At 37.3% G+C, this 26574-nt stretch overlaps 2 protein-coding genes across 2 annotated transcripts; one reads left to right on the forward strand and one right to left on the reverse strand.

Annotated features, from left to right (window-relative positions):
- Window positions 1-22434: 22434 nt before the first annotated feature.
- Window positions 22435-23961, forward strand: LOC110377325 (2-oxo-4-hydroxy-4-carboxy-5-ureidoimidazoline decarboxylase). The gene is made up of 3 exons (XM_021336170.3): window positions 22435-22678; window positions 22868-23021; window positions 23716-23961. The coding sequence occupies exons 1-3, from the start codon at window positions 22483-22485 to the stop codon at window positions 23891-23893; spliced, it is 528 nt and encodes a 175-aa protein (XP_021191845.3). The 5' UTR covers window positions 22435-22482; the 3' UTR covers window positions 23894-23961.
- A 51-nt stretch (window positions 23962-24012) lies between these two features.
- LOC110377324 (proteasome maturation protein) lies at window positions 24013-25491 on the reverse strand. The gene is made up of 4 exons (XM_049840940.2): window positions 25331-25491; window positions 25095-25253; window positions 24801-24902; window positions 24013-24232 (listed from the first exon to the last, which is right to left on the reverse strand). The coding sequence occupies exons 1-4, from the start codon at window positions 25331-25333 to the stop codon at window positions 24071-24073; spliced, it is 426 nt and encodes a 141-aa protein (XP_049696897.1). The 5' UTR covers window positions 25334-25491; the 3' UTR covers window positions 24013-24070.
- Between the last annotated feature and the right edge of the window lie 1083 nt (window positions 25492-26574).

Genomic DNA, 26574 nt, shown 5'->3' on the forward strand with positions numbered 1-26574 from the left:
TAGGAATGTGAACGCGCTAAACGTTGAGTAAACCGATGCTTATTGAGGGCATTTTGTGAGCTGCATCAAAGACGCCGACGCTTCGTAACTTACCGCCCACTGGACCCGCACTTCCGACTCACCCAGGAATTATGGACATTCCGATGTGTTTTAATTTAGGTATGTTTTGTATTTCTATGTTCAACAGTGGACGTCCTACGGCAAAGGTTTTAAAAATAAATGAAATAGTTACCAACATTGCTGTTTCTATGCGCTGTTGGATAATGTCCTATGGTAAAATGATACGACATAATGGTGTCCAAATCCATTGTTGGCCACGGCGGCCTTTCTTTCTAATGAGATCAGCCAGCTGAGCAGTATAAAATATAATGAATTGCCCACAAGCATTTGCAGAGGCACAGGTGCATTCTTTATTCCTTCATTGGCATAGCCCGATGGCATTCTGACACGGCTGGAGAGAGATTAGGCGCAACCCATAGACATATAATATCTATGCTCAAGACGGACTATTACGAGCTCATAATGGAATTATTACGTGTTGGCGTATTCACCAACTTACAGACTCCGAGCTGCTCTGTGAAAGTTTCTTAAATACAACTCACAAGTTGATTTCAGTTCAGTAGTCGCGCTAAGAGACTACTAGACCAACGAGGCAGTCGTGCAATTGTTATAAACCCCGGGATGGATTTATGAGTTATCGAATCGCACACTGTACTTTCTTCATTAAACAAGCTTGGGAAAGTACTATATAATATACTTACACATCTAGCTAGGTACATAGCTAATTGATATTTTAGAAAATGCCTGAACAACATGAACGGCAGCTTCGGCTAATTACTTAATTAATTTTAAGTACCATGCATAATGTTTACTGTATATCATCCGGGATTTATTATTATTTTGTTAAGCTGTGTCTTATAGCTGTGCCGGTAGAAAATAAACTTTAGTGGGTGCGTCCTGCTAAAGTTGTTTAATTTCCGTCGCTAAAGTGAACAAGATTATTAGATTACTAAGTACTTTCAGCAAGACCCAGGAATTGAAATCGCAGTCGCGGACGAAGGCATTGTCACGCTTGAAACTTGCAATATATTATTAAGACTGTTTTTTTTTTATTATACATGCCTAGGGAATAGTAAGTAATGTCTCATCACTTGATACGAATAATAAAATGCAGGTATTTTTGTCATTCATGCAACATCAACATCAGTTAGGCCTAATAAGAATATACGCAAGAATGGTGCATCGTGATGTTATGAGCATATTGACTGACTCCCTGAACAAGTTTCATACATTTGTCAGTTTTTAAAAGCATCAATTGAGGTGATGCTGGTTACTATACTACAATATTAATTGCATTCAATGAATTAATGCGACCTGTCAAGAAGACAGAGGGCTACTCCTATTCACCGTTTGGCAGTTTGAACCCCTGGGTGTGAAGTATAATGGCCGTAGGTATATGGAATGTGGCATAATGAAGTATATGGAAAAGACACTCTAACCTTAGATAGGTGCTACTATAGCATGCTACGCACCTCGTTTGAAACTTTATAAGAACCTAAATACAATACTTCAGAGCAATAAATGATGAATTACTTACTTGTGAATTTAACTTAAGCCTACGACTGTGATACGATAATCATTTTCTGGATGAAAACTGACCTGTCATTGGGAGTGAGTCATTTATAACATGCTTTGTACCAAGTGTATGGTTATTATATGTGAATGTATGCTATAGTGCCCGACCACCGCGACGTGCAGTGTTCTCCACACAGAGGCCGTTCTTCAAACAGAGCTCATCGTGTTTGCGCTCACCCCGAGATGTTTGCCCTTTGACAGCAGTCTCACAGGTCGTTAACACGTCACGCCTAACTGCAGGCTCCGGTGACGTCAACCCGTAATCATTCTATTAAATCATCACAAACGTCATTAAACAGAACAAACATACAGACAGGAAGTAGTTGAAAAGCCACAGAGCGCGTCAGATTCCACAGCCAGAAATGTAGACTCATAAATTAGTAACAACCTTGATGCGAAAATTACAAGACTCGCAGCTCGTATTCGGATTAATTGATGCGGATCAACGATCAAACGTGATTTCCTTGTACCTATAACATTATAGAAAAAATATCACATACAACTTATAACACGTAAGTAGATAAATAATCAGTTGTTATCGTGTGCATTACATTTAACTAGGTGGGTTTAATCCTCATGATTTGATATCTTGATAATGTCTGGATTATCGGCGAACATGAAAGCGCCTAAATTAATTTTTAATCCAGCTTTCCCTCGGTGACTTGGCCATATCTTGTCGACGTAGGCACACAAGTCGTTGATAGGAATCGTATGATATCAAGCGTACCGCCGCACCGCCACGCCACTGCCACAAACCATGCTCAAGACATGTTCATTAGTTGAAATCTAACATAGTTTTATGGCATGTGCATTTTCTCTTTATTAGGACACACGAGTTTTAGCTTTAAGTTCAAGTACCTATATTCGAAATTTTCCTGATAAATTAACTGTTCTTCTTTCAAGATTGTACCATAATAGTTACCACCTTTCTACAATGCTATGTCCATTGTTACTAATGGCTATGTAAAACTAGTTCAGATTTAATACCATTTTTCAATATAATTTAATATGTTAGCAGGCACTCGGATTATTCATGCATGCATCGATACAAAATTAAAAATACTTTTGGATACTTAAATAGATAGGCGAGATCCACACTTCCCGTGCGATATGATAAAACAATTAGCCAGTGCCTACGTATCATCGTATCATAAACAAGTTAAAAATAAAAACCGATCAACGTTGTGACCAAAATATTGTAGCTATTTTAATGCCTTATATTAGCCAATTAATGACGTACTAGTGCTATAAAATTATCTATGCTATTGTAAAAAAGTTCGGCTCGCAAAAATAAAATTGTTCTGGCCTATGTTTTCAGAGAGGATTCTCACTGGATTAATTAAGTATGTGACCATAGGCCTGGTCCTTGGGAGTTATTTTTTATTGGTAGGTCTTTAGGTATAAGTTAAGCATGAATGGATGAAAATATAGGCAGAGGAAGACCCAAGAAAAGACGGACGGATTGTCTGAGAGATGACATAATAATGAAGCGAGTCAATGTTAGTAGGTACCTATGACTGCCAGACAGGAATGGAAGCGGGAGACATTGCTCTGACCCTAATTTAGTATAGGGCAAGAAGAGGATATTATATAACGTACATACATATGTACTAGAGTAATCAATACTTTTGACTAATGTATCCGTCTATAAAAATAAAACATTGTAAAGTGTGACGCCATAAGCTTCGATTACGTCATTATTACTTTTACAAGTTACCAAACAATGGCTGATTTTTTATCTAAGTATCGAATATGTTTATCGTTTGCACAATAAGTACATCATATATACGAAAGGTACATATTTTCTGCAATTCCTTAATAGGAATACTTGTCGGTGTATTTTTTAGGCTAAGTGAATTTTTGTGTATCTAACTATCTACCATGAATTGACACGAATATTTCAAATGGCTTCCAATAAAAATACCAGTGTTGTTTCTATTTCAACTAAGTGGTCATAGCTTATGTAGTACTTAATTAGGTTATATTAGGTTCTTTAGATATTAGGATCAGAAGAATTGAACAGGATTGTAGTAAGAGTCAATGTTCTTTGTCAACCGTCTTCCCAAAAATTAACGCGTTCTCAATACGGATGTTCTATTTTTCCAAATCAGTTTAGTTCTCATGATCATCATCCTAATGCCCTTAACCAAATTTTATGTGGGGTCGGCGCAACATGTTATCTCAGGAGTAACAGTCTGTCTAACCACATTCTATTTATCTTTTCTTTAGTCGTCCTCTTCCACTATATCATGTCCAAAACCTTCCTCACAACGTGACTCTCATTCCTCTCTATCACATTCCCATACCATGACCGTCGGTTTCCACACAGCTTTTCTGTTACCGGCGCCAAGATAGGGTATGTAAATGGAAATTATTTTATACCAATGCATTGCTTTACAGAAGAATAAGTACATAATATGTTTTTTTTAACGAAAATGCTGTAATCAGCCAATAAGATGGAAAACTGGAATGAAAATGATCAGAACACAATTTTTGATTGAAAAGGGATTGTATACCTAGCAATATGAAAAAGTTAAGGGTTAAATAAAACAAATCGTTGCGTTTTGCCACAACATATAAAAACCTTAGACAATGCCTTTGTATGAATTCTTGAAATTCATAGGTTGTTCTCAAACGGAATACTAATGCTATGCGTTGGCTTTGCTACTTTTGACCGACAAGTTTCCTTGTGAAGTTGAGACATCTGCAATTCACACTGAATTTTAAATGAACCGCTGTAGGCAGATTTGAATTGAAGTTTAGGTTAATAAAACTTGTTATTTCTACTTTGTTGTTTTCGAAACCAACTTGAGAAGAGGAGGACATGACATTCAGCTATACTTATTTGGTGTAATGTTAACATATTTTATTTTAAAAATAAAATCCAAATGTCATTTGACAAATTAGTTAAATAATAAAAATCCGAAAGTTACAGGTTTTTAATTTATTGAAAGAATATTTTATTATCTTATTTTATGTGAATAAAAACACTCAAAGATAAAATGGCGCCTGACAATATATTTTATTTCAACATGTAAAAAACAACAGGTTTCCCAAAGAAGGAATTAGCTTTTTCAGAACGACAAAGCCATAGAGGCCTAGAGGAATTAAAATAAACAGAAAAAATATAAATACATCACCTTCCTATACAGATTAACGTAACGTTAGTTACAATTTAAATTATTCAACCACAGTTTAATAACACATACGTTCAGCATCCGATCATCAAGATAAGATTTTATTTGAGGTACCCACTACGGGTCACTTTTGAAGTGGCATCGGTTATTTAGGTTTTTAATAACACAAGGCATGAATATGTGATGCGATTTGACGCGGACCAAGATTTATATTTATAGCACTTTTAATTTACGACCCGCTATAAAATACGTCGAAACTCCGTCGATCAATAGTTGTGGAGGTTCCTACCTGACGATTGCGTCGTTATGTCGAATATACAGGTCCCTCACACGTACAAATGTAAGTATATATGTATTTTTAAATAAGATTAGAGTACCTACCCACCCGCATACTTACTGCAGACTAAACAGTGGGCCGAAAGTTACGAAAAAAAAAAATCTGATGATGACTACCTACTATCAAAGTTTTCAGTCGGTCTGTTACTGGCTAAGTAAATATCTTTTGTGAATGTGCGTCATTTTCATATTGACTTATGATTGAAATGTCGGCCGAATGAAAGTTTGTAATGTGTAGGAAACTCTTAAATAAAAATGTTATGTGCGGATCTACTGAAAAAAGAAAACCATTTTGGTCCATGATCAGATACTGTTTTCACACACAGTTAAGTTACACATATATCATTAGGAATGGCATATCCTAATGATTAAATGTGTACTACATGGACTTTAATTGGGAGGCAACAACAGCAGATGGCTTTTATTGTTATATGTACAACAAATGCTATCAACAATCACACTCATTTCATATAGTGACAATAACATGACGACTGATGAGTTAAACGATTGCACTTAACTGTTTGGTTCCGAGAAATTATGTTACAAGCGAGCCTATATAGATAACATTGTTGGCTTTATGTAATGAAACTTTAAAATAATATAATTTCCTTGTTTCATATACCTAAATTGAGTGAAGAATTCATTCTGAAATGACAGCTGAAGATAAGCGAAGTTTTCTAAAAAATCCCCTTAAAAGATTCTTGGGAAAATGTCATCTTAAATAATTTTAGGTATGTGCACTTATGTGTGTAGATGCCTTACGACGGCTTTGATGGCTAATAAAATGTTATCTTAAAGTTTTCAGTTACGGAGGAAGACCAAATTCATGTTTTAACGTGTTCGACGTCTTCATAGCTGCAAAAATATTTGCTAAAGTATATTCGAAAAAGTAACTGATAAGGCAAAATATACCGTCATGTTTAACGGTTCATTTTAAACTATTGTTGCAATTATACTTAATGGTTAAACGCCGAAAGTAAACAATGTCGGCAAGATAGAAAAAGCGCGATGAAAACTGTTCGCAACATTAGCACGTGATCGTTTGCAAAAACTAAGGAGGCGGGCGGCAACTCAAAGGGAAATCACCCCAAAAGGGCGTTCGAGTCAAAATATGTACAAACGCTGACCGTAATGGTCCAAACAATAAAAAATGGATATCTTATTTAAGTATTAACAATAAGCGGGCCTGCGTTTGTTGCGGAGTTGGCCTGAACAATGGTGGGTTTTACGAGGTCGTAAAGGCAGCGTCTTTGTCCACGATCCGGTCAATAAACGTAGCTGAGCGGACCCGGGCTGCGCGCCTCCTAGCATATAATTGTTTACTTGAATTTCAAATTGATCTCACGGAATACCAAAGCTGATTTAAGTTTCTACTTTATATATCTCATTCCATTATTATGATTCAGGTTATTTATTGTAGATACTTAACACATTCCAAACCAAATGTGGCTTTGATAGAGGTAGCGTGTAGATTCATATTTTAATCTCTCTTCTTATGCATTGGACAGGATGAAAATATTACTAACAATCTTTCTGCTTTTGGTAAATTTACTTAAGCATAACGATTGAAATGTCTGAAGCGTAGGTACTAGTTTAAGTATAATACTTAATTAAATTTAATAGTCTGGTAATTAAAGCACCTACATATATTACAATGTCTAAAATATATGGCATAGGTATGTGTGAATGATTTTAGGAACCGGCTTTTAATTAATTGCCCATCAAAATACTCATTATTTGGCCAAATTAACTTTATTAAATGTGACTTAATTACGTTTAACTCTACTCTAGATAATTTAACGTCAGGCAGACTTCGTTTGAAATTCATATTTCGCAAAACTTTAGTTTCCACGAGAAGTAAAAACAACACAATATTTAGCCGGTACGTGAACAAAGCTGACTACCTGCATTACCCACCGCCTAGGTAAATGCACGGACATTCGTGGACTCAGACTCAAAGCCATTGTCTAAAAGCTGCCAACTGCGGGAAAATCCCTCGTAACGTAAAAAACCCATTGTATTAATTCCTCAAAGAAAGCCGACAATGCAGTGCGGGCGACTTGGAACGTTATCGACACTGCAGCAGATAATTGAATTATTTGTTATGTATATTCAAGTGAAATAATCTTTTTAGTGGGCGTTCAAAGAAGGCGGAATTCGGCAGAGGTTACTGTTGTTTGTTTGTTAAACTAATTGTCCGTAAAGTAATGCTTATAGGATTAACTGGAAGAGTTGAGCAACAGTTAACGGAGCGTTAAGATGTCTGTATTTAAATAATTTAAATAATTTAGAATTTAAGTTTTCTTTAGTATAGTAACGTCTAAAAATCAATGTTCGAATTTTTTGTCCTATGCGTTTTATGACACCTAATCAATGACTTAGATTTTTTACATACATATCTACACAACAATTGATTGAAGAAAATGGCGCTCTTTCTAATTAAACAGCCTTTGCTTCCAAAGTCATGTGACGTTTGTACTATAAATTATAGTTTATCGGTATTCGGCATAACCTTACGATTACAATTTATAACGCACGATAAAATATACTTTAATTTTGCCTTGGCGTAACATTGATTTTGGCTAACTCATCACGACTATTTTGATAGTTGTTACAACAGAAGCCAAAGGTTTTGCGGTACCTGCATGCACTTTACAAGCGAACGTTCAGATTCGTATATAAGTACACGGTTACGTCAGGAAAGGAAACCACTTAAATTTTAATAAGAGCAGCGATTATGCGCCATAAAATGCTGTAAATATGTAGTTAGCCAGGTTCCCTGACGGTGGGCAATTTGCGGCGCTCCGCCCCACGTACCAACTACCAGTATCAATGCCTATAATTGCAATTCAACTGGAGCCCTACAATACACCTACCTATATACCCAGATGGAGCAATAAAACAACAACGCCAGTCGCTTTGAGAAAATCATTGAAAGCGCTTAGGTTTTTATATGCTTATTATATTGTAAAAATAGCATTGCGTGTAGTAACGTAGATTATTCAATGAATACTGTAGATAAATGTTGGTAGTGTACTGACGACGAAGAAAACGTTGGCACAAGATTCTTAGCAATAAAATTGTTATACCAATTAATTTCGTTGCTTATTTATTAGATCCCAGATATTGTACCACCATTTTAAAAATCATTCTAAATTTTGCTCTCGTGTGGGCCGCATGAGGCTAAAAGCACTCAGAAACCTTGGATTGAAATATTTTATTTTACTATGGCATCAATTACTCAAAAAATGACAAAAAAACTAATCACATCGTTGAAGTTTTCAAGTTATGTACCTTACACACTTATGTACGCACTAAGTTACTAGCGTGATCTTGTGGATGTTCAACGTTGGAAAACTGTTATGTAAAATGTTAAGAGTTAAGCACTTTGCTTCACCAATTTCAGTTTCACTTCAAGTAGGTACACAGAACCTATTTTTTATTTTACGCAATTCGCAATCCAGCCTTAACATTGAAACAATTTTCATGAACATTTTCAATATACCTATGTACTTTCTTTTTTTTTGTTTTTAGTAAAATGTTTTAATTTAACTAATTCGTCGGAATACCTTTATATTCTTACTTAAGAAACTTAAGGAGAGGATCTACAAGACTCCGGTCAGATCTGCGTAAGGGAAATGTATGGAGTTACGAGAATGAATAAAGTGAAGAATAAGCATACAAGATGAAGTTTGAAAGTGGCACTGATAACCGAAAAGCTATATGGAAACCGACTGTTATGGTGTGGGCATGTGATGCCGTCTAATGAGGATCATGCTGCGAGGAAGGTGACGAACATGAATGTGGATGGATATAGTGAAAGGGGATGACGAAAGAAATGGATAATGTGAAAGTCGACATGGTTAGAAAAATATAAGATACTTCTGAGGCGATGGCAGATAGAAGAGTAATGTAAGAAGAAAACATGGTACGCCGGTCCCAAATAAAACTGGGCTAAGAGCTTGAGGATGGCGACGATGCTATGTATACTAGTCCTGATTTTTAGGATTAAACTGGGATTTATTGTGTAAAAAACCTTGAATACCTACTTATGTGTTTCAGGAGTCTTGCAAGCAGTGAATTCACGTAAGAGTTCTAATATAATTTGCTAATGCCCGTTTTCACCAACAATCTCTTAATCTAAGTGCCACTTAGAATAAGGGCTCTCCCAATTTTGACATAAATAACTATGCATAAGGGATACCTAAACTTTGGTGAAAACGAAATTCTTATTAAGTGTTCCGTAAATGCTCTTAGGGGATCCCTTAATTTAGGTATTTGTTGGTGAAAATGGGCATAAGTCACACAGTTTGATGAGTTAGGGGAATGAAATGCGATAGTTCCAATTTTGGATATTTAAAAAAATCAACGTTCCTATAATGAATTATCAAGCTTATGTAATTGTGTTAGTTAAACTAGGAAACAAAAGGTGCCGACGTAAGTGATGATCTTTCGGATTGCCGGTGAAGTAACACGCAAGATGTTCAAGAAGGTAAGCATCTTCCTAATTATATAAACTACGGCTTAGTTGCTCAGCAATTGTCGATACACTCTTGCGATGCAACATTGTGTTTAAATAGGCAACTTTGCAACCCTATGAATGACCTCTAATCCTTGCAATAGGATTTATGGTACCTACTCCTATTATTTTCCTTAATTTTATTGTGATTAAGAGCAATAATTAACACTCATCACTTACTAGATCTGTGTTTATTGATCTATAATACTAACTTGAAATAACTATGTTTGTTGAACTGGTTGACATGATCAACTTAGTCCCAAGATCTTTTTAACGTTCTTGTAAATATTTAGATAAGGGTGTGAAATATCTATATTGTCTTCTAAACAGGATGACGGGGTTAGCATAAAATAATAAACAGATTATGAATCCATGATTCAATAAATCATTAGTTTAGTTTCTGGACTTTTCCAGATCAATATTTATATTTATCCAGGAATCGAGAACACTTGAAAATAATAATTAGTATTAACGTAGCCACTCGGGCAGGAGAGTGGAGTGGTAATACCTACTCCAAGTTTATCGTTACATAAACACACACGCGCGTATGATATAATATATGAAGGCTGTCCACGTGAACGCTGATATATAGAGGGCGATATTACAGCGAGCGGCCAACAAACAATAAGGTGTGATAAGCAGATTCGGCGGCGCTTTTCATGTGTTGCCTTTGTCCGAGTTTAATCCGCCGCTCGAGGCGCGCCGCCCCGCGCAGGCGCCCGCGCACCGCGCGTCGCCCCGCCTACGCGCTGCGTGCCGTAGTCCGTAGATCTTCATTATGTAAACCAATTCGAGTTATAAAATTCTTTGACGACTCAATTTTGACCAGAAATAGAATGCCGTTCTTTGATGGGTACTTACTTACGTAGTTTAATTTAAATTAACATGTTGTCCACATCGGAGTTTCACCATGTTTGACGATAAAAGTTACTGAAAAATCGCTTGGCGTTGCAATTATAAGATGTTAGCATAAAAAAGACTGTATATTTTAAGTCCAAATGCCAACAACTTCTGATCCAGAAGCGCGTCACACATTATGCCAATTCCTTCAATTAACATTTTATATAAGTTTATTGTTTTACGACTAGTCTTATATTGCAGCAAGTTTAAACAAATAGGTATAAGATATTTTTCATAAAGAAAACTGCAGTTACATAAGATAGGTATAAAGGTGGATAACGTATCTTTCGTAATTAACGATATCACTCACGTAGAATACCTAACACAATAAAAATATATACTTCTGAGAATAGCCAAAACGCACCTTATCTAAAAAGGTATTGTATTTACTGGTCTGTTATATACCATAATATCTGAAAACAAACTGTAAAATATTAAATTTCGATCTACATGTAACTTTCGTGACAACAAGAAACTTTACTTGTCCTATAGCTCTTTCAACTACCAAATACAGGTAAATAATCGTGTTATTTAAAATTAAGTTATTCATTCTATTTTTGTTTCTAGATATGACGTCTAAATAGCGGCGGATGTACCTTTTATGTAAGTTAATAATCTTGATCTATAACTTACAGTACCTCAGTTTAATGTCACGTCAAAGTTTCTCTTTACAACCTCGCTACATTGTGTAACTCCAACTCGTAAATGTATGTACTAAAGCATTCATATATTTGGCCATTTTAATAAAGCTTTTATTGGTGTTTAATTAGCGACAGTACGTGAATGCGACTGCCCCAACATAGACGCGCCGAGACAAGTCATGTGTGTCAAGGCGAATCTCAGTTTACGGTGTTTACCTCGGAGCTAATCGGCCACAATATTGAGTCGCTAAATCCCAATAAAGTTGGTCATTCACCAATTTTACACAGCGTAATTAGCTGCGACGCCGAGCTGATTGTTTTAACTAGGCGAGGTCTACGGAACAATGATTGGTGCGTTTAGTGCGTACGCCAGTCCATAAAACGAGGTGACGCCGTTTTGTTCCGAGCTGCCTTTTTATTGTGCACTGTATAAATTTATGGAATCATCATCGAGTTGTATGGACTCCTCTATTCGTTCGCAGCGTGGGTCCATAACCATTACGGATTGTATTTTGATACACATTTATTTACACTTGTTAACGTGCCGTAGACACGAGACTTTTTCTTTGGAACTTGTTTTAGATTGCTGAAGTTCATTCCACCTTATGTATTTGTACTAATGTCCTATTTTTTGGGACCTCAGACTTCGCAAACCTGTGGGAATGATTTTGTCAGAAATATAAAAGTAATTGACTACCGTTTCCGCTAGCGTGTATTGACCAACAACCTCTTGGATACTGAGGTTCCATGTAAATAGAGCTCTTAAATATGTTCCTACGTAGAATTAGACGCAATTCTGCAAATCAAACCAAAATGGCGCAGCTAATTGAGCAATTAAAATTATGACAAATTCTTGGAGAGCTCTATCTTACGTCTAGTAGTAGTAGATTCTGGAAGAATTAAAAGTAGCTTTATTACATACCGCGATGGAATGGATGGATAGAAAACTTTACGAAGAACTAGTATTTAAAAATCATTAAATTCACGGACACAGTGATGTATGGAACTTCCCAGAAATTCCAAGATTATGTCCTGTCTCAGTCCAGGAACGGTCCTTTATATACTTACAGCTATAAATGGTATTCAGGATAAGAATTATACTATTTCTCATTGTGGTTTTTGAGTTAATTTGGGACTGGTTGAGATTTAGAATAACCTTGTCTTGTAATCATTGTGACGTAGTTGCGAATTCTTATATATTTGATTATATTGCCTACGTATTTTTATTCTCTTGAGGATACATTTAAAAATCCCTTGCGATATAACATACCTACCTATGACATTTAATTTCATCATTTAGATACCTGCCTAAATGACTGTGTCCTTAAGAATTTCCAAAACCCCATCTTAATGCATCACACTTAGGTCAGATTTTGTCATTTGTGGAAAACCCTCATATCTCTTGATTAAAATTTTTCAGCTAGGTATCCGTTTATATCTAAAACTAAATTAGTGAATAATATATTTTTTAAACTTCACAAAACACTTCGCAAAAAAGGTGACTACTTCGTAGCCTTTTCAGGGGAGTTTTAAATAGTAACTTAATGATAAAAATATTTTCGGAGACAATAAAAACGTTGGCATACGGCAGCTGTATATAAGAGACATATGTGCCTATAAGTATAGCCGCGGGCGAGGGCTCGTTATTTTCTGGTCAATTGCCGCTTTACGGCGCCCGCGCATCCTCGCTTCCAATTACTGCCCAGCCGCCAACGCTATAAAACTAACCTTCCAATCTAATCAGCTTATGAACCAAACACCACCATACTATCTTCAACCTTCACACCCTACAAATAAGACACAATTCTGAACAAAAGCGCTTTCAGATACAATATAACTGAACAAGACAGATGCAAATTATGCTTAGGTAAAACGTGTTTGTTGTCCGTCCCGAGTTTTATTTTTTACAATTATATCGGCTTGGTTACTTGGAAATGCATTCACGAGAAATCGGAGAGGGTTTCGTGATGTTTAATAGGCTTAGATTAGAAGTTAAAAGCCGGGCCGTGGGCTGAGAGGCCATTAAATGGTTCTCAGGACACGGGTACATGACTTAGCTCTCATTAGGTGAACAGACAGACAAGCAAAAAACACGTTACCATGTATAATCTTTATATAACACTGGTCTATATTATTTACTTTAAGAATGTGAACTCAGACAATGAGTAGGTGAGCTTTAAATGTATAATTTGATTCTCATAGCTTTCAGGAACATAAACGTTGTTAGTGAGTCTAGTTCAACGTTGTCACTACTTAGATCATTTCTTGAATATTCTGCAAATTGCTGCTAAAAACTGAATCAGGTTTACAGTACCTGAACGTGCACACATTTCGCCGATAATTTTACTTCATTACTGGCTAATAAACTTAGGTAGTTTTGCAAGAGCAATTAAGATGAAATGCCGACAAAGGGCTTCGAAGCTTTGAAGTAACCGCCGACGGCGTGCATAGCATCCGCTTTCTCCTGTAGATAAGGCCGGATGTGACGTGGCCTTGCGCCTGCTCGCCGACGGGACCGGGACATAGCTTTTCACGATTACTTGATACATTCCAAGGTGAGGATAAAAAATGCTTCACTTAAAAGTTTGTACAACGGATAAGTGCATGAGTCATCTAATGAAAGTTATGGACTGGTCACTAGGTTTATCTTTACATTGACTCAGTTTACTAGCGACAACGCGACATGATGATTACCACACATAAAATCTAATTAGCGGCAAATATAAGTGTTTTATTTATTTACCGTCTGATTCATACTTCTGTGCTCATATTCCATGCTACTGAATCCGTACGGAATTTATGAGTTAGGTAGTTTGGATTCGCTATAAGTTTTACTGGCATTAAATTATGCAGTTTAAGCTACATGCACTTTTCGAGCAGAAGTTCGTCGTACAAGGAGGGAAACAGTCAAAAGTGGGGGAGGCAGAAGGGCGGGAGTGGCGGGGGCGTTCGGAGCGGGCCAATAAAGGCGCGCAGTAAATCCACGTAATTTAGAGCGGTCGTAAATTAAAGTTCCGCTATAAAGTCGGGCCGGCCGCGTACCTGCCGCGCCCGCGCCGCGCCGCCGCCGCGTCACGCCACCGCGCCGCGCCGACTCGACTCGTAAATCAGCCGCCGTGTGAACTCCGCACATGTCCGACCGAGTCCTACCTCCACAAATAAATTAAACTTCCACTAACGTTGCATAACGATTTAGTAACATTAAACTAGGCGTAAGTATTTCGTATTTGAAAGCGGTCAAGCTGATTGATTGATTATACGCCAAGCTTGAGCTTAAAATTAATGCCCACTGACAAATCCCACAGCAGCAAACTTAATTCAATTTTAACTTAAGATGTCGCTTTATGGTTTCTAAGTATATCTTAGACACCAATGACTGTGTTTCGGATGGCACGTTAAACTGTAGGTCCCGGCTGTCATTGAACATCCTTGGCAGTCGTTACGGGTAGTCAGAAGCCAGTAAGTCTGACACCAGTCTAACCAAGGGGTATCGGGTTGCCCGGGTAACTGGGTTGAGGAGGTCAGATAGGCAGTCGCTTCTTGTAAAGCACTGGTACTCAGCTGAATCCGGTTAGACTGGAAGCCGGCCCCAACATAGTTTGGGAAAAAGGCTCGGAGGATGGATGTTGTCGCTTTATGGTAAATGACTTCGTAATATATATAAAATATATGCTACAGAGATCTATTTAAAGCAATATGTAAGCTTGAGGGATGATCTTTTAGGCACCAAGCAGCCCCGGATTTATAGACGTTAACACAATGACCCTTCAAAGCAATATCAATTTAAAAAAGTTTTTTTATATTAGATATAAGTTGTTTATTGTTCTCAAGTAAGTGACTGTGTCTTTTTTGAGAATAAAATATCTTTGAACCTATTTAAAAAAAAAAGATTTTTTGTCAGTATGATATTTTTAAATGAAGAGCTTTAAAGATCACATAAAAAGTACGTTTGATCAAAATGCTTAAAGACAACAGCAATATCTAATGATTTGAAAAGCTCAACTGTCTAAAAGAAAAAAAAGGAACTTGGGTCTATATTTTGCGTAGCGTTATATTTCTTAGGCGCTTCTGTAGTCTAGTGGTTTTCCCAACTTTAGATATAAGTAAAGTATCCGCCTTTTAGCCGTAGCAACGATATGAAATAGTGATAAAACTGTAAACATAGGCAGAAGTTCCAACTACCTACTTACTTATATGTATAGATTTACATACGCCTATTTTACGTAGCTGTTTTCGCGGTCTGGCTTGCGTCAGGTGCATCCCTTGAGTATTGCTTGCCGTATCTACAAGGATAAAATATGACACTCACAAAAATGCGTAACCTCTATTGGGAAAATATTTTTCAAAATCAGTTCAGTAAGTAGTTCCACAGACAGACACACCTCCTACAACCTTGCTTTACCTTTTTAAGCTGTTCCCCACAGTTCCGCTCACGTCCCGATCCCGAGGGAACAACTTCCCGCAGCCGAGTATGAAATAATAATTTAAGTTATGCATACCGTTAAAAGTTTTCTTTCTTAAGATTAAATACTATTTTATATTGACAATGTAGTTTGTTAATCGATCTACCGTGGCTGATAAAATATGGTTATTATAATAATGAAAACTCGTGAAAAAGTCTTAGCGATATTATTAAAAATGGGTTTGAATGGGGAAGAGTACTAAATAATGTTAGAAATCACCATAATTGGTATTTTTTACATCATCAGTATTAAAATAACTTTCTTACAAAGATACTCGGTCCTGTCGATGAGAAAGTATTAATTTTAAAATATTATAATATCTTGCCTACAATAAGCGACGTCTTAACTATAAAATATTTTTAATATCACAAAAAATTGCCATCATGAAAATATAAATATAATACTTTCGACACCGCCGCATTACTACGCAAGAGAAAAATTACTGTTGCTACGGTGTTCTACGAAATCGAGGTACTTATTAAAAACTAAAATAATTATATTTAGAAAAATATATCATCTCTTGTTGTCATCGTGTTTTCAGGTATATATATTCACTGTGTGTTTTATATATACAGCATATAAAAATAGTATTGGGCCCATTTGATTGTATGAAGTGTTTTTTGCTACGATTTTGGCAATTGCTACGAAATACGTAGCTTGGCGGAAAAGTATTACATAGCTTAGTAAAATTCATTTACCTTCGAGAGTTTTCATTTTTATTTGGTTTGTTACTTAGCAATGTTGATTAATCTAAAAATTATGTATAGGTAGGTATGGAATAGGTACGGGTAAGAGCCAGTGGCGGATTAAGAGTATCCGAGGCCCTAAGCACAGAGCCTGTGTAGACCCCCTATTACTTAAATGGAAATAGAAGGTTGAAGAAATTGACCGAGCGAAGCGAGCGTGATGCACATGTAGTTTCAAATGCGCGAGCGAAGCGAGCGCGAAATTTTTTTCGGACTCGTACGGAGGTAAAATTTATCCCAAACGTACTTAATTTTTTGTTTGTTGACAAATGCAAAAACGAAGGCACATAGTTTCTGAATACGCGAGCGAAGCGAGCGCGAAATTTTAATTATTTTTATTTTAGACTCAGAACCAAAATTACGTACAATGTAGCCCAAACGTACTTAACTTTTAATTTGTTGACAAATGTAAAAACGAGGACATACAGTTTTTGAAAACGCGAGCGAAGCGAGCGGGAAATCTTGATTATGTTTTAAGACTCAGAACTAAAATTTCGTAAAAGAGCTACATTTCAAACCTTCATTTCTTTCTGTTGGACAAGTAAGATGGATAACGTAAGATCGATAACAACGTCCGCGGACTTAACCGGCGGTCCGCGGACCACTTGGAATGCCTCCAGGCACCACCAGCCCACCACCACCAGGACCACTGATCTAAAGCATCCAAAATTTTCGGATATGTTTGTTATATTGCACTCGTAGTTACAGCGTGAGCTTCCCAACGACTGTACGATAGCGACTTCGGAACGCTATCGTTGCCTATTAATTCTTTGCCCAACGATGAGTAGAAGCCGAAAAAAAATTGTATAACAAAAACTGCACAATTGAAAAAAAAAAATCACTGCGATCGTACAACAATCAACAGCACTGCGACCAATCAAGTTTAGAGGCGGGGGTGTATGAAGGGTCACTCCCGAACTGCTCGCGCCTTGTGATTTCGGATATATTGTGGATGAATCTCGATGCAGAGGATGGAGGCCCCTGGAGAACAGGGGCCCCAAGCACGTGCTTGTTGTGCTTATAGGGTTAATCCGCCACTGGTAAGAGCGTGCAAGTCTAAGTCCACATAGTTATCTGTTTATCAATGATCTACGTAGCTATGAGTTAAGCGTTTTATTATCTTGATAAAGACATTCTCCACGATTATCTGTCAATGTTATAAACGCTAGGAAAACTTTAACAACTGTAGGTAGACGTGTGGCGTGTAATTCTGTACGGATTTAGTGAGTCGTTTCAATACCCTTATTGGTATAAACCCCATGAGGCCGCGTCGGGGCGGACATCACTTTACGATTACTCACATAAAGGAACACATTATCTGTTTTATCTTACCTAAAAGTCCCTAACAAAGAGATAAAGGGCCTAAGTTTACCCGTCGCGTGTAAATAAATTATCCAAAGTATTGTGCAGGGCGCGCTCGGATAGTCTAAAGTAAACTTGGGATATATTGTAGTCCGATCGTCGCCGTAAATCACTCACGTTCACATCACGTGTTACGTAGAAGGGTTTTATAGTGGGACTTGCATCCACGACGAGATAACACATTCAAATGTCACTAGGTAATCATTATATGGCTGTTCCGTACAATGTAAATAAACTGAGCTAGAGTAAACAAAAGCGTGATCTAATAGCGATTTTTGATGTTTGCTAGTGTTACGTTTAGATGTTTTATTGCGTTTTGCTTAAGACAATAAGCGATACGGAAAGATTAATGAAGTAAGAACGATTAAATACTTATCTCTACTAATTTTAATTTTTAAGCAGAGGTACCTAACTGCGCAGGTTATAGACAGATACCGAACTATCGTCATTATGTATAAATAAACATAGGTGAATACATAAGTGTATCGGGCGCAGGTAGAGGCAGCGGTGACGTGTGGCGGGCCGCGGGCAGCGTTCGTGCGGAGCTTTGTTATCTGCGATCAGGCCCCGCCCTGGCGGCGCGCTCGCTCTGCCAGCCCCGGACAACATGGCGGCCGCGCTCCCGCGGTCCTCTCGCCGCACGACTCACTGCCGCCACTCGCATTTATGCTCCTAATGAAAACCACTTTAATTAATTCACAGCAATCACATGCGCCGTCCACGCCGCAGCTTTTATGTTTATTGTTTCCATATCATTTTAAAGCACCACATTTTGATTTCTCAAGAGTGTCACCGTCATAATGTTTTGTTTGCCGAATGACTGCTGTGTTTATTAACACTGTAAGTATTATTACGATTGTTCAATTGTTATTAAGTACGCAAGTTTTCACTTAATATTATTAGAAGCGTGTTAATAGCTCGGTTCTTTCTGTTGAAATTAATTATTTTAATTGAAGGCAAATTACGGCCCACCTATCTACCCATTTTTGTTTTAGGTAGGTAGATAAATAGCTAGGGAAGGTGCTTAGGTACCTATTACCAAAGCTTAGACGTATGCCCACGTCTGACAAAACTAATCGGTAATTTCAGGTTTTCACGTCAGAAGGATGAGGATGTAGTTTCTTTGCAGAAAATTAAGGCAAAGACTAATAATATAATTCGACAATTTGAATACGTACGACGTACGTATCCTATGCTCCCTAAGCAAGGGCATATTAAGTAATCCGTGGCATAACTACGTACTGAAACTAATCGGCTATGTCGGGCGTAGGTTTTTCAAGAAATAATTATCTAGATAAGACCAACGTACCTAAGTAGGAATTTACCTCCTTCATCTTGCAATACAGTCTGGCTCCATTGAGGAAAATGACAGATAAGAGTGGAAGGCACCAGAGCTTATTAAAGGACACACATCTACACCATTCGACAGACTAAGTCAAAACTTCCTCGGAAAATAATTAAACGTCAGCCTCTGTTCCCTACATTTACCGATCAAGATGAATTTGACAAGACAGCCATATTTTCTAAATTATATCTCAGACGAACCTGATTAAAAGTAAGCAGTTAAGCTAGCCGATCCATCGGTTGAGGGATGTAGTATCTACCTTTTACTGCCCCATGTACCTAGGCAAGTAGGTAAAGCAAAAGCATAATCAAAAGAAAAACTAGACAAGCCCATCCCAGTTAAGGTTGCTGGAGAAATTTCAGAGCGTTCAGTCATTAGGTATAGGTACGCATTAAAGGTACCAGTAACTTACTCGAATAATTGCTAAAAAAAGCAGTTTTGTTTCTATAGTTTTATCATCACTGGCCACACAGAACCATGATAAGAACCTACATGACTGTGGCAGTGCTTGTTAGTGCAGCATGCATATATTTTTGTGGCTGACACATTTTGCCACATCTGTAGCAGGTGAAATACGAGTCATCCACGGATAGAGCGGCTTCGGTGATTCGAAACTTTTTCTGCTTTATACTATCGGGCCAGGCTTCATCATTTGCACCTCTTCACATCTTATGCAACTGGCGCGTTTCTCATGACTTTGTGCTGATCCCAAAATTCTCCATAATATCACGCTCACAAAAACAGTCCTTGAAAATTAGATTCGGACGGCCAATCCGTCTTTTTGCGTCAGCAATCTGTGGAGGCATGACTACACTTCGATAAATCTTATAGTGATTGAAGTGCATTTAATGTACCTAGGTACGGGTAGACACTTGCCTAGTGCCTACACAATTTACCTATTTTACATGGCGCAGGCACATCGCAGAGAGGATCCTGTTTAGATACCTATAGTTGCATACTTAGTTATGTTTTGTTTCTTTATGTTATGTACCATTTGTACCTGCTACGTGAGTACAAACTTATTTATTTACTATGGTATTTACAATCGTCACGAATATTTTTACTAATTATTTAGCCACCTATTCGTGAATTGCTACAGTAAATTGTGAGCTATTAAGAAATTAAATAAAACCGTACCTTTAACGTTCTCATCATCATCTGCCTAACCTCGAACTAACTACCATGCAGCTGCGTGAGACTATCCATCGGTTTACATCTCACACCAACCCGCGGGTTGGTGACCGCGGTCAAAGGCGCAGAGGCAGGCCAAAACTGCGGTGGTTGAGTGCCGTAAAGAAAGACATGGAAATCTGAGAATTCAAAGAGGAAGATGTCCAGGAAAGAGCGAAGTGGAAGAAGAAGATACGGAAAGCGGACCCCGTCACAAGACGGGATAAACGCTAAGAAGAAGGAGAAGACCAACAACCTGGGTCCAGATTCTCCTAATTTTACTTAAGCGACATGCGATTCACATTCGACTGAGATCCAATCGCGACTCAATTACGATTGAAGCGTACATATGTGGCATTCCGCTATATTTTCTTTGAAATAAACGTTTTTATCCTTTTCTGTCATTCAGTAATGAATCTGTCAGCAAATGATTTACCAAGTATAGACCAAAATCACCAAAATAGCAGACCAATCGCAAATATCAATCGAATGTCGTTGGATTACGATTGGTCTTTTATTAGTAGCAGAATGCTCGATATGGTTAAAACTGCTACCTATTGCCATCATATTGCGATTCAATTTCTATTCGATTTTGACTTTTGACATTATTAACTTAGGGAAATCGGGCTCCTGGGCATCCAGATACCCTAGGCTCATTTTGAGACTGAGACTGGTTGTCAGGTTCCAGGCTTTTGCTTACCCGCAAGGACTGCCAAAAATATTCAAATGTCAGCCAGGACACACAAACTCTCTATGACTCATACAATGCCATAGGTACATCGACGTACCGACCACGACGAGCTTTGTTTAACCCTAGGATCAATGGGCCCGTGTGTCTTAACAATTTAGTACCTACCTAATTAGTATAAGAAGAAATACCTACTCTGATACAGTAAAAGTTTTGCCTACCAAGTTCGTTGTATTTTTTTTAGTTTGTAAATAATTTGCATTGCGAAAATATAATTAAACAACCGGCAGCGGAATCAAATTTCAAATTGCTATTAAAACGGAACGCATTCATACTTTGTAGGGTGACCATGCATGACAAAAATCGAAATATCAACAATATCACCGAAACTGACATTAGTAAAAAATCACATCTTGCCAGTTTCGCCTGGGAAGTTTTAAAGGTTAGGTACCTTTAAAACTTCCCAGTAATAAGTATATTTTGTGTCGAACGTTAAAACATACAAAACTACTTATATTGTTTTTATAAGGAATCAAACAATTTGGGTGTAAGAAATCTTTTGAATTTGATAAATTTCATGAATCTTTAAGTCACTAATTCTGTTTAGCCACAAGCAACATATCCACACACATTTTAAGCACACATGCAGAAAATAAATCCTGGTTACCACAGTCGGTGTTGTAATGGAGTGCGGGTTGTGAGACAAGACATCTCCCTGGCGGCCATTTGTCGCGGGCGACAGCGCGGCAGCTCTCCCCCAGGGCTCGTTAGCGACACCACCCGTCAACGCGACTACACTGATTTATTCCACTTTATTCGCGCATTTTCGCGCTTATTCGCCCTCACATTTATTCGAGCCGTGCCCGAGCTCCCAGAACTGACACATAAATGTCGCTTTTGTTTCTCTTTACGAAACGATTTAGATGTTCGTACGCTCGGGGACGATTCGGTGTGAACCTTTAGCGAAATGGGAGAATATGTAAGTATGTCACATGGAGTTGGGATTTGAGGACTAAGTTACCTACTTTGTTGAAAAAGCTTATGAACCTACAGGTAGGTAATAATGATCATGTAGTAAGTATGTGTGTATGATACTCAATAATTGCCCGAGATGCCTTCTAGCAAACGGGGCACGCCCTTTACTAGTTTTAAGCTTCTTTTTTGTGAAAATATAGATTTAGTTTATTGGAACTTTATCAAAAACTTCATATTTATGGTGATCTAGACTCTAGACCTACGGCTAATTGGCTTTGATATTGAGGTGGCGATATGGTGGCGGTTCTGTAAATTCAGAGATTGGAGATTCTTCATAATACCAATTAGTGCTTGTAGACTAGAACCGTCTATTGAAACAACATCGATAGATATCGTCTATGAGGTAAATGACTTACAAATATTTATATAGTTAGTAAGTAGTAAACACATCAAGATATTTGACATGAGTTGATCTCATAATGACCCGTAACTACGTCGCCCGATAGTAGAACAGATAACACAGTTGTCCGGCGTTTGTTGTGACGCTAATACGTAGCCCTCACAAATGGCGTCCTTTCCTCTGCCAATAAGTATTTCTGAAGTTAATTCTTTGAGTGACGAACAGTTTGAGTCTGTTTTCGGAAATGTAATTGAACTATGCACTGATGCTGCCGTTGAAGTTAAGAAAAAGCGACCTTTCCAAGATGTAACAGCGCTTTGTGATGCGTTCCAATCATATTTAGATGATATTAGTTTAGCAGGTGAGCACTCGTATTTTGAACAAAATTAACGTTTAGGTACAGGTTCTTCTATGCAAATGCTTTTACTTAATAGTAAGTACCTATAGATTTTTGGACACCCTACATAAACCCTAAAAACTCCATACTTACAAATCTATGGGCATTATTTCTTAGAGCTTATCGATGTTTTACCTACAATAATGTTTTCAGATAAAGTAGTAATTTTGAAGCTGCACCCTGACTTAGCAGGGCGGTTGGCTGCACGCGGGGAACTGACCCCGGAGTCTGCAGGGGAACAACGCGCTGCAGGGCTGGACGGACTCACGGCGGAACAGAAGCGAGTTATGGATGAAAGCAACCAACGGTATCTAAGTTTACTACATAGGTACCTATTTAGTTTCTAAGGATATAGATACTAGGTACACAACCAGCAGTTTCACACGCGTCCCGGGGGAACTTCTTCCGTTGTTGGATAAAATATAGGTACCTATAGCATGTTACTCGGGGATAGTCTAGCTTCCAAACAGTTAGATAGTTTTTTAAATCGGGAACAAACAAACAAAACAATGTTTCCTCAAGTATACCTAGAATAGAAGGATAGATTAATATTATCATCTCTTGTAAAGTTGTGCGTAACTTAGGCACAAACTTTAGATATGAAAGAAATACGGTCAGTCTGTTTTGCTATACCTACATAATACATAGGTAGGTACTTACTATTTACGAACGGCAAGATCCAAAGTAAAACGCCTATCTTTAATTCTAGTATTGCAAGGGTACAAACTTAATTGTAACGTAAAAAGCATGCTACTCTAATTTTCGTATATGCGGGTAGGCATAGTTTTTTCATTGCATGATGAACTGTTTGTGTTCTACATGTGATAGTGGTTACCAGCGCCATCTGGTTTGCCATTCTAGCAAGTGATTTTGCTCTAACGTGTACAAAGCTGCCATCTATCGACTACTATACAAACTTAGCTACGAAAACAGAAAAATGCTTTTTGGGAGAACTTACACTCTATTTCCTTTATATTTTTAGTTTTAACTATATTTTTCAGATACAAACTCAAGTTCGGTTTTCCATTCATCATTTGCGCGCGGGAGAACAAGGTGCAGTCCATAATTGAAGGATTGCAAAGTAGATACAATAATTCACAAGAACAAGAAATTATTACTGGCATCAATGAGGTCAAGAAAATATGTAAACTTAGAATCCTTGATATTGTAAAGCACTGAAATACTGTTGAATATCTTTGTAAGATATAACTTTGATTAAATGTGAATACAGCTTTTAAAAAAAATTATTCTCAGTTTTAAGTTATTTGGGAGGCGAAATAGGAATGACAACAATAAAATCAGAATAACCTTTTATTAAAAATCAGAAGTACATTACACAAACCTAAACTAAAAAGTTCACAGTATTCCGAGCGACCTTTCTACCACAGCATGAGGCTGGCCGGCAACTTCACACAGTTCTGGAGTGTTCAGAATGTCTTCGAAGCCAATATCCAAGTGTTTGGCAGTCAGCACATCATGCTGGAAGTTAGATCTCTGAAGGAATGGAAGGTGACCAACCTGAAATATAAAAAGTGACATTTGTTGTTTTGTACATCATTACGTACTGTTATAATACACATGATTTCAGGTGAAAGACTACAAATAATAAATCTTGCTTCAAAAGTTATTATTTTTATAGCTTACAGATTATATCTTTTGCAATTTAATCACCTAATCTATTTATGGGTGACTGGATGATCTTCAAACCACTTCATTCCCTTAGTAGAAGTATCACATCCACAGTTTATATTATCACAATATTTGAAAATAATTAGGTATATGGATTTCAGCAACAAAATGCTGAAATGTACTTTGTTCTTTACACAAGACGTTAAAGAATGCTGAAGTGCTACAGATACAGATGTATTCTCCTTATTTTCTCAAGCTTAAAATAGAATGGGATCCTATCCCAACATAATTGAAAAGAGATCAAACACAAGGCCCGTCGTTTTGATAGGCCAACTTTGAGCCACGCAGACATCCCTGCATGTTTATAAACAGTATCTGCACAGTGAAGTCTATATAATATATATATATATAATAATTGCTTTTTAATTATGAGAGATTCATAATATAGTAAACCTACCTTGCTGGTAAACTTCATTTCCATGGTCAGTTTGAGTGGAGCATGCAGTCCCTGGATGTTGCGGAGCATAGCCATGTTCATTTTCTCCTGATTTAAATGATACTGAAAGCAAAACATATTTTTTTCAAGATGGTTATATTGGAAGACTATCTGTGTGAAATTGACAAGTCATGGTATCAAAACACAAAGCAATTTACTGCTATATAAATGTTTGGGATGGGAACAGTGGATCATACAATTTGTCGGTTCATTTAATAATAGTAAGGTTCTCTTTATTGAGTACATGCAACTTACATTCCTCTCAGAGATTTCTATTGGATGTGACATGCCCAGTTTAGACTTGGTGGCAGCCAGACCTGCCACGAGCGGGCTAGGCACACCAAACGGGCCTTCCTGTGGCTTGATATTGCTGACATGTTCAGGCTTTACTTTCAGTGGAGGCAGTCCGAAACTCTGAAATCATTGTAGTCATCGTGTTAGATCTTTTGTAGTAAACAATAACCACACTTCTGAATCCTCAATAGACTTACCATTTTGATTGTGTGTAGTACGTAAACAAGCTTACTAATACGTAGATTTAATTAGGATTCGACCGATTGAGGCTGTAATAAAAGCGACAAAAGGGTTTTGAAAACACCAAGCCAAGTTAGAAATATGCCGACGATTCTGTCAAATACGTAATGTCAAAAACTGTTAATTCACGATCACAGATTAAAAATATGGTCTGTTGGTGTTATTCGCTTTTTAGTCAGTTTTTTTTTATATTTCAGTAATTTTTATTAAACATACAACAGTTTAAACAAATTGTAGTATATGTAGTCTATCTCATGTATTACAAAAGTGTGGTCACTGTCATTATGATAATGGATAATGCAGGAGAATGTATTTAATTATTTGCTTGTTGTCGATTTTGACCGTGAAGCAAACAAGCTTTGCTGGTGCGACAGTGGCGCCCTCGCACTCAAACATTAAAATTAAGTGAATGTATGGCTGACATTATGGCTGACTATATTTGTTGATACATGAACATTCTGATAGATGACTCTGCTTTGAACTTCTGATTTTAACTGAAAATAAATTAATTAATTTGCATCTTTGTAGGGTCACTTAATAGGTTCACAGTTCTTATCAGTATGTTCCATTGCGAATTATGAATGTTATTTGAAGGTTCTATTGCGACTTTGGTTACGGCGACTATAGGAGGCGAGGTTTCCTAATAAACCTCCTTCCTTTATAAGTCATCATAATCTTCTGGAATACCTGATGACAGAAGGATATTGTGACGTGACGCTATGTTACTGTTTTAAACTAAGTTTCCTTGTTATTAGATATTTTAGGGAATATTAGATACGCTATAACTGTAGGCATTGCGCTGGAGGGGGCTTCGATGAAAAACTGCTATGCCATAAGTAATAAGTAGCCATAAGGAGTTAACTATGTAATAAGAGGAAAAAGTCAGGTGGGTGCCCTTGCAATAGTCAAACTGATGTCAGCCTATGATCCTATGATCAGTGATGCTCAAAGGTGATGCTATAGGTATAAATCATTAATTCAGGAAACTGAATTTATGACGAAATTAGCAGGTTTTCAAAATTAGAAGATGGCACGGGTTTTTAATGGGCTTATTTGTGAGTGGCTTTCTTGTTTTTTATTTTTTTAACAAACCCATTCAAATTCATTTCAAATATAGGTACTGAAGCTCATTTGGAAGTCCAAATTGGTTTAGGTACCATAAGTACCTGCACGGTCTTTTTCCAAATTACCTTCTGCAGAT

Source organism: Helicoverpa armigera, chromosome 10, assembly GCF_030705265.1.
Source record: "Helicoverpa armigera isolate CAAS_96S chromosome 10, ASM3070526v1, whole genome shotgun sequence".
NCBI classification, from domain to species: Eukaryota; Metazoa; Arthropoda; class Insecta; order Lepidoptera; family Noctuidae; genus Helicoverpa; species Helicoverpa armigera.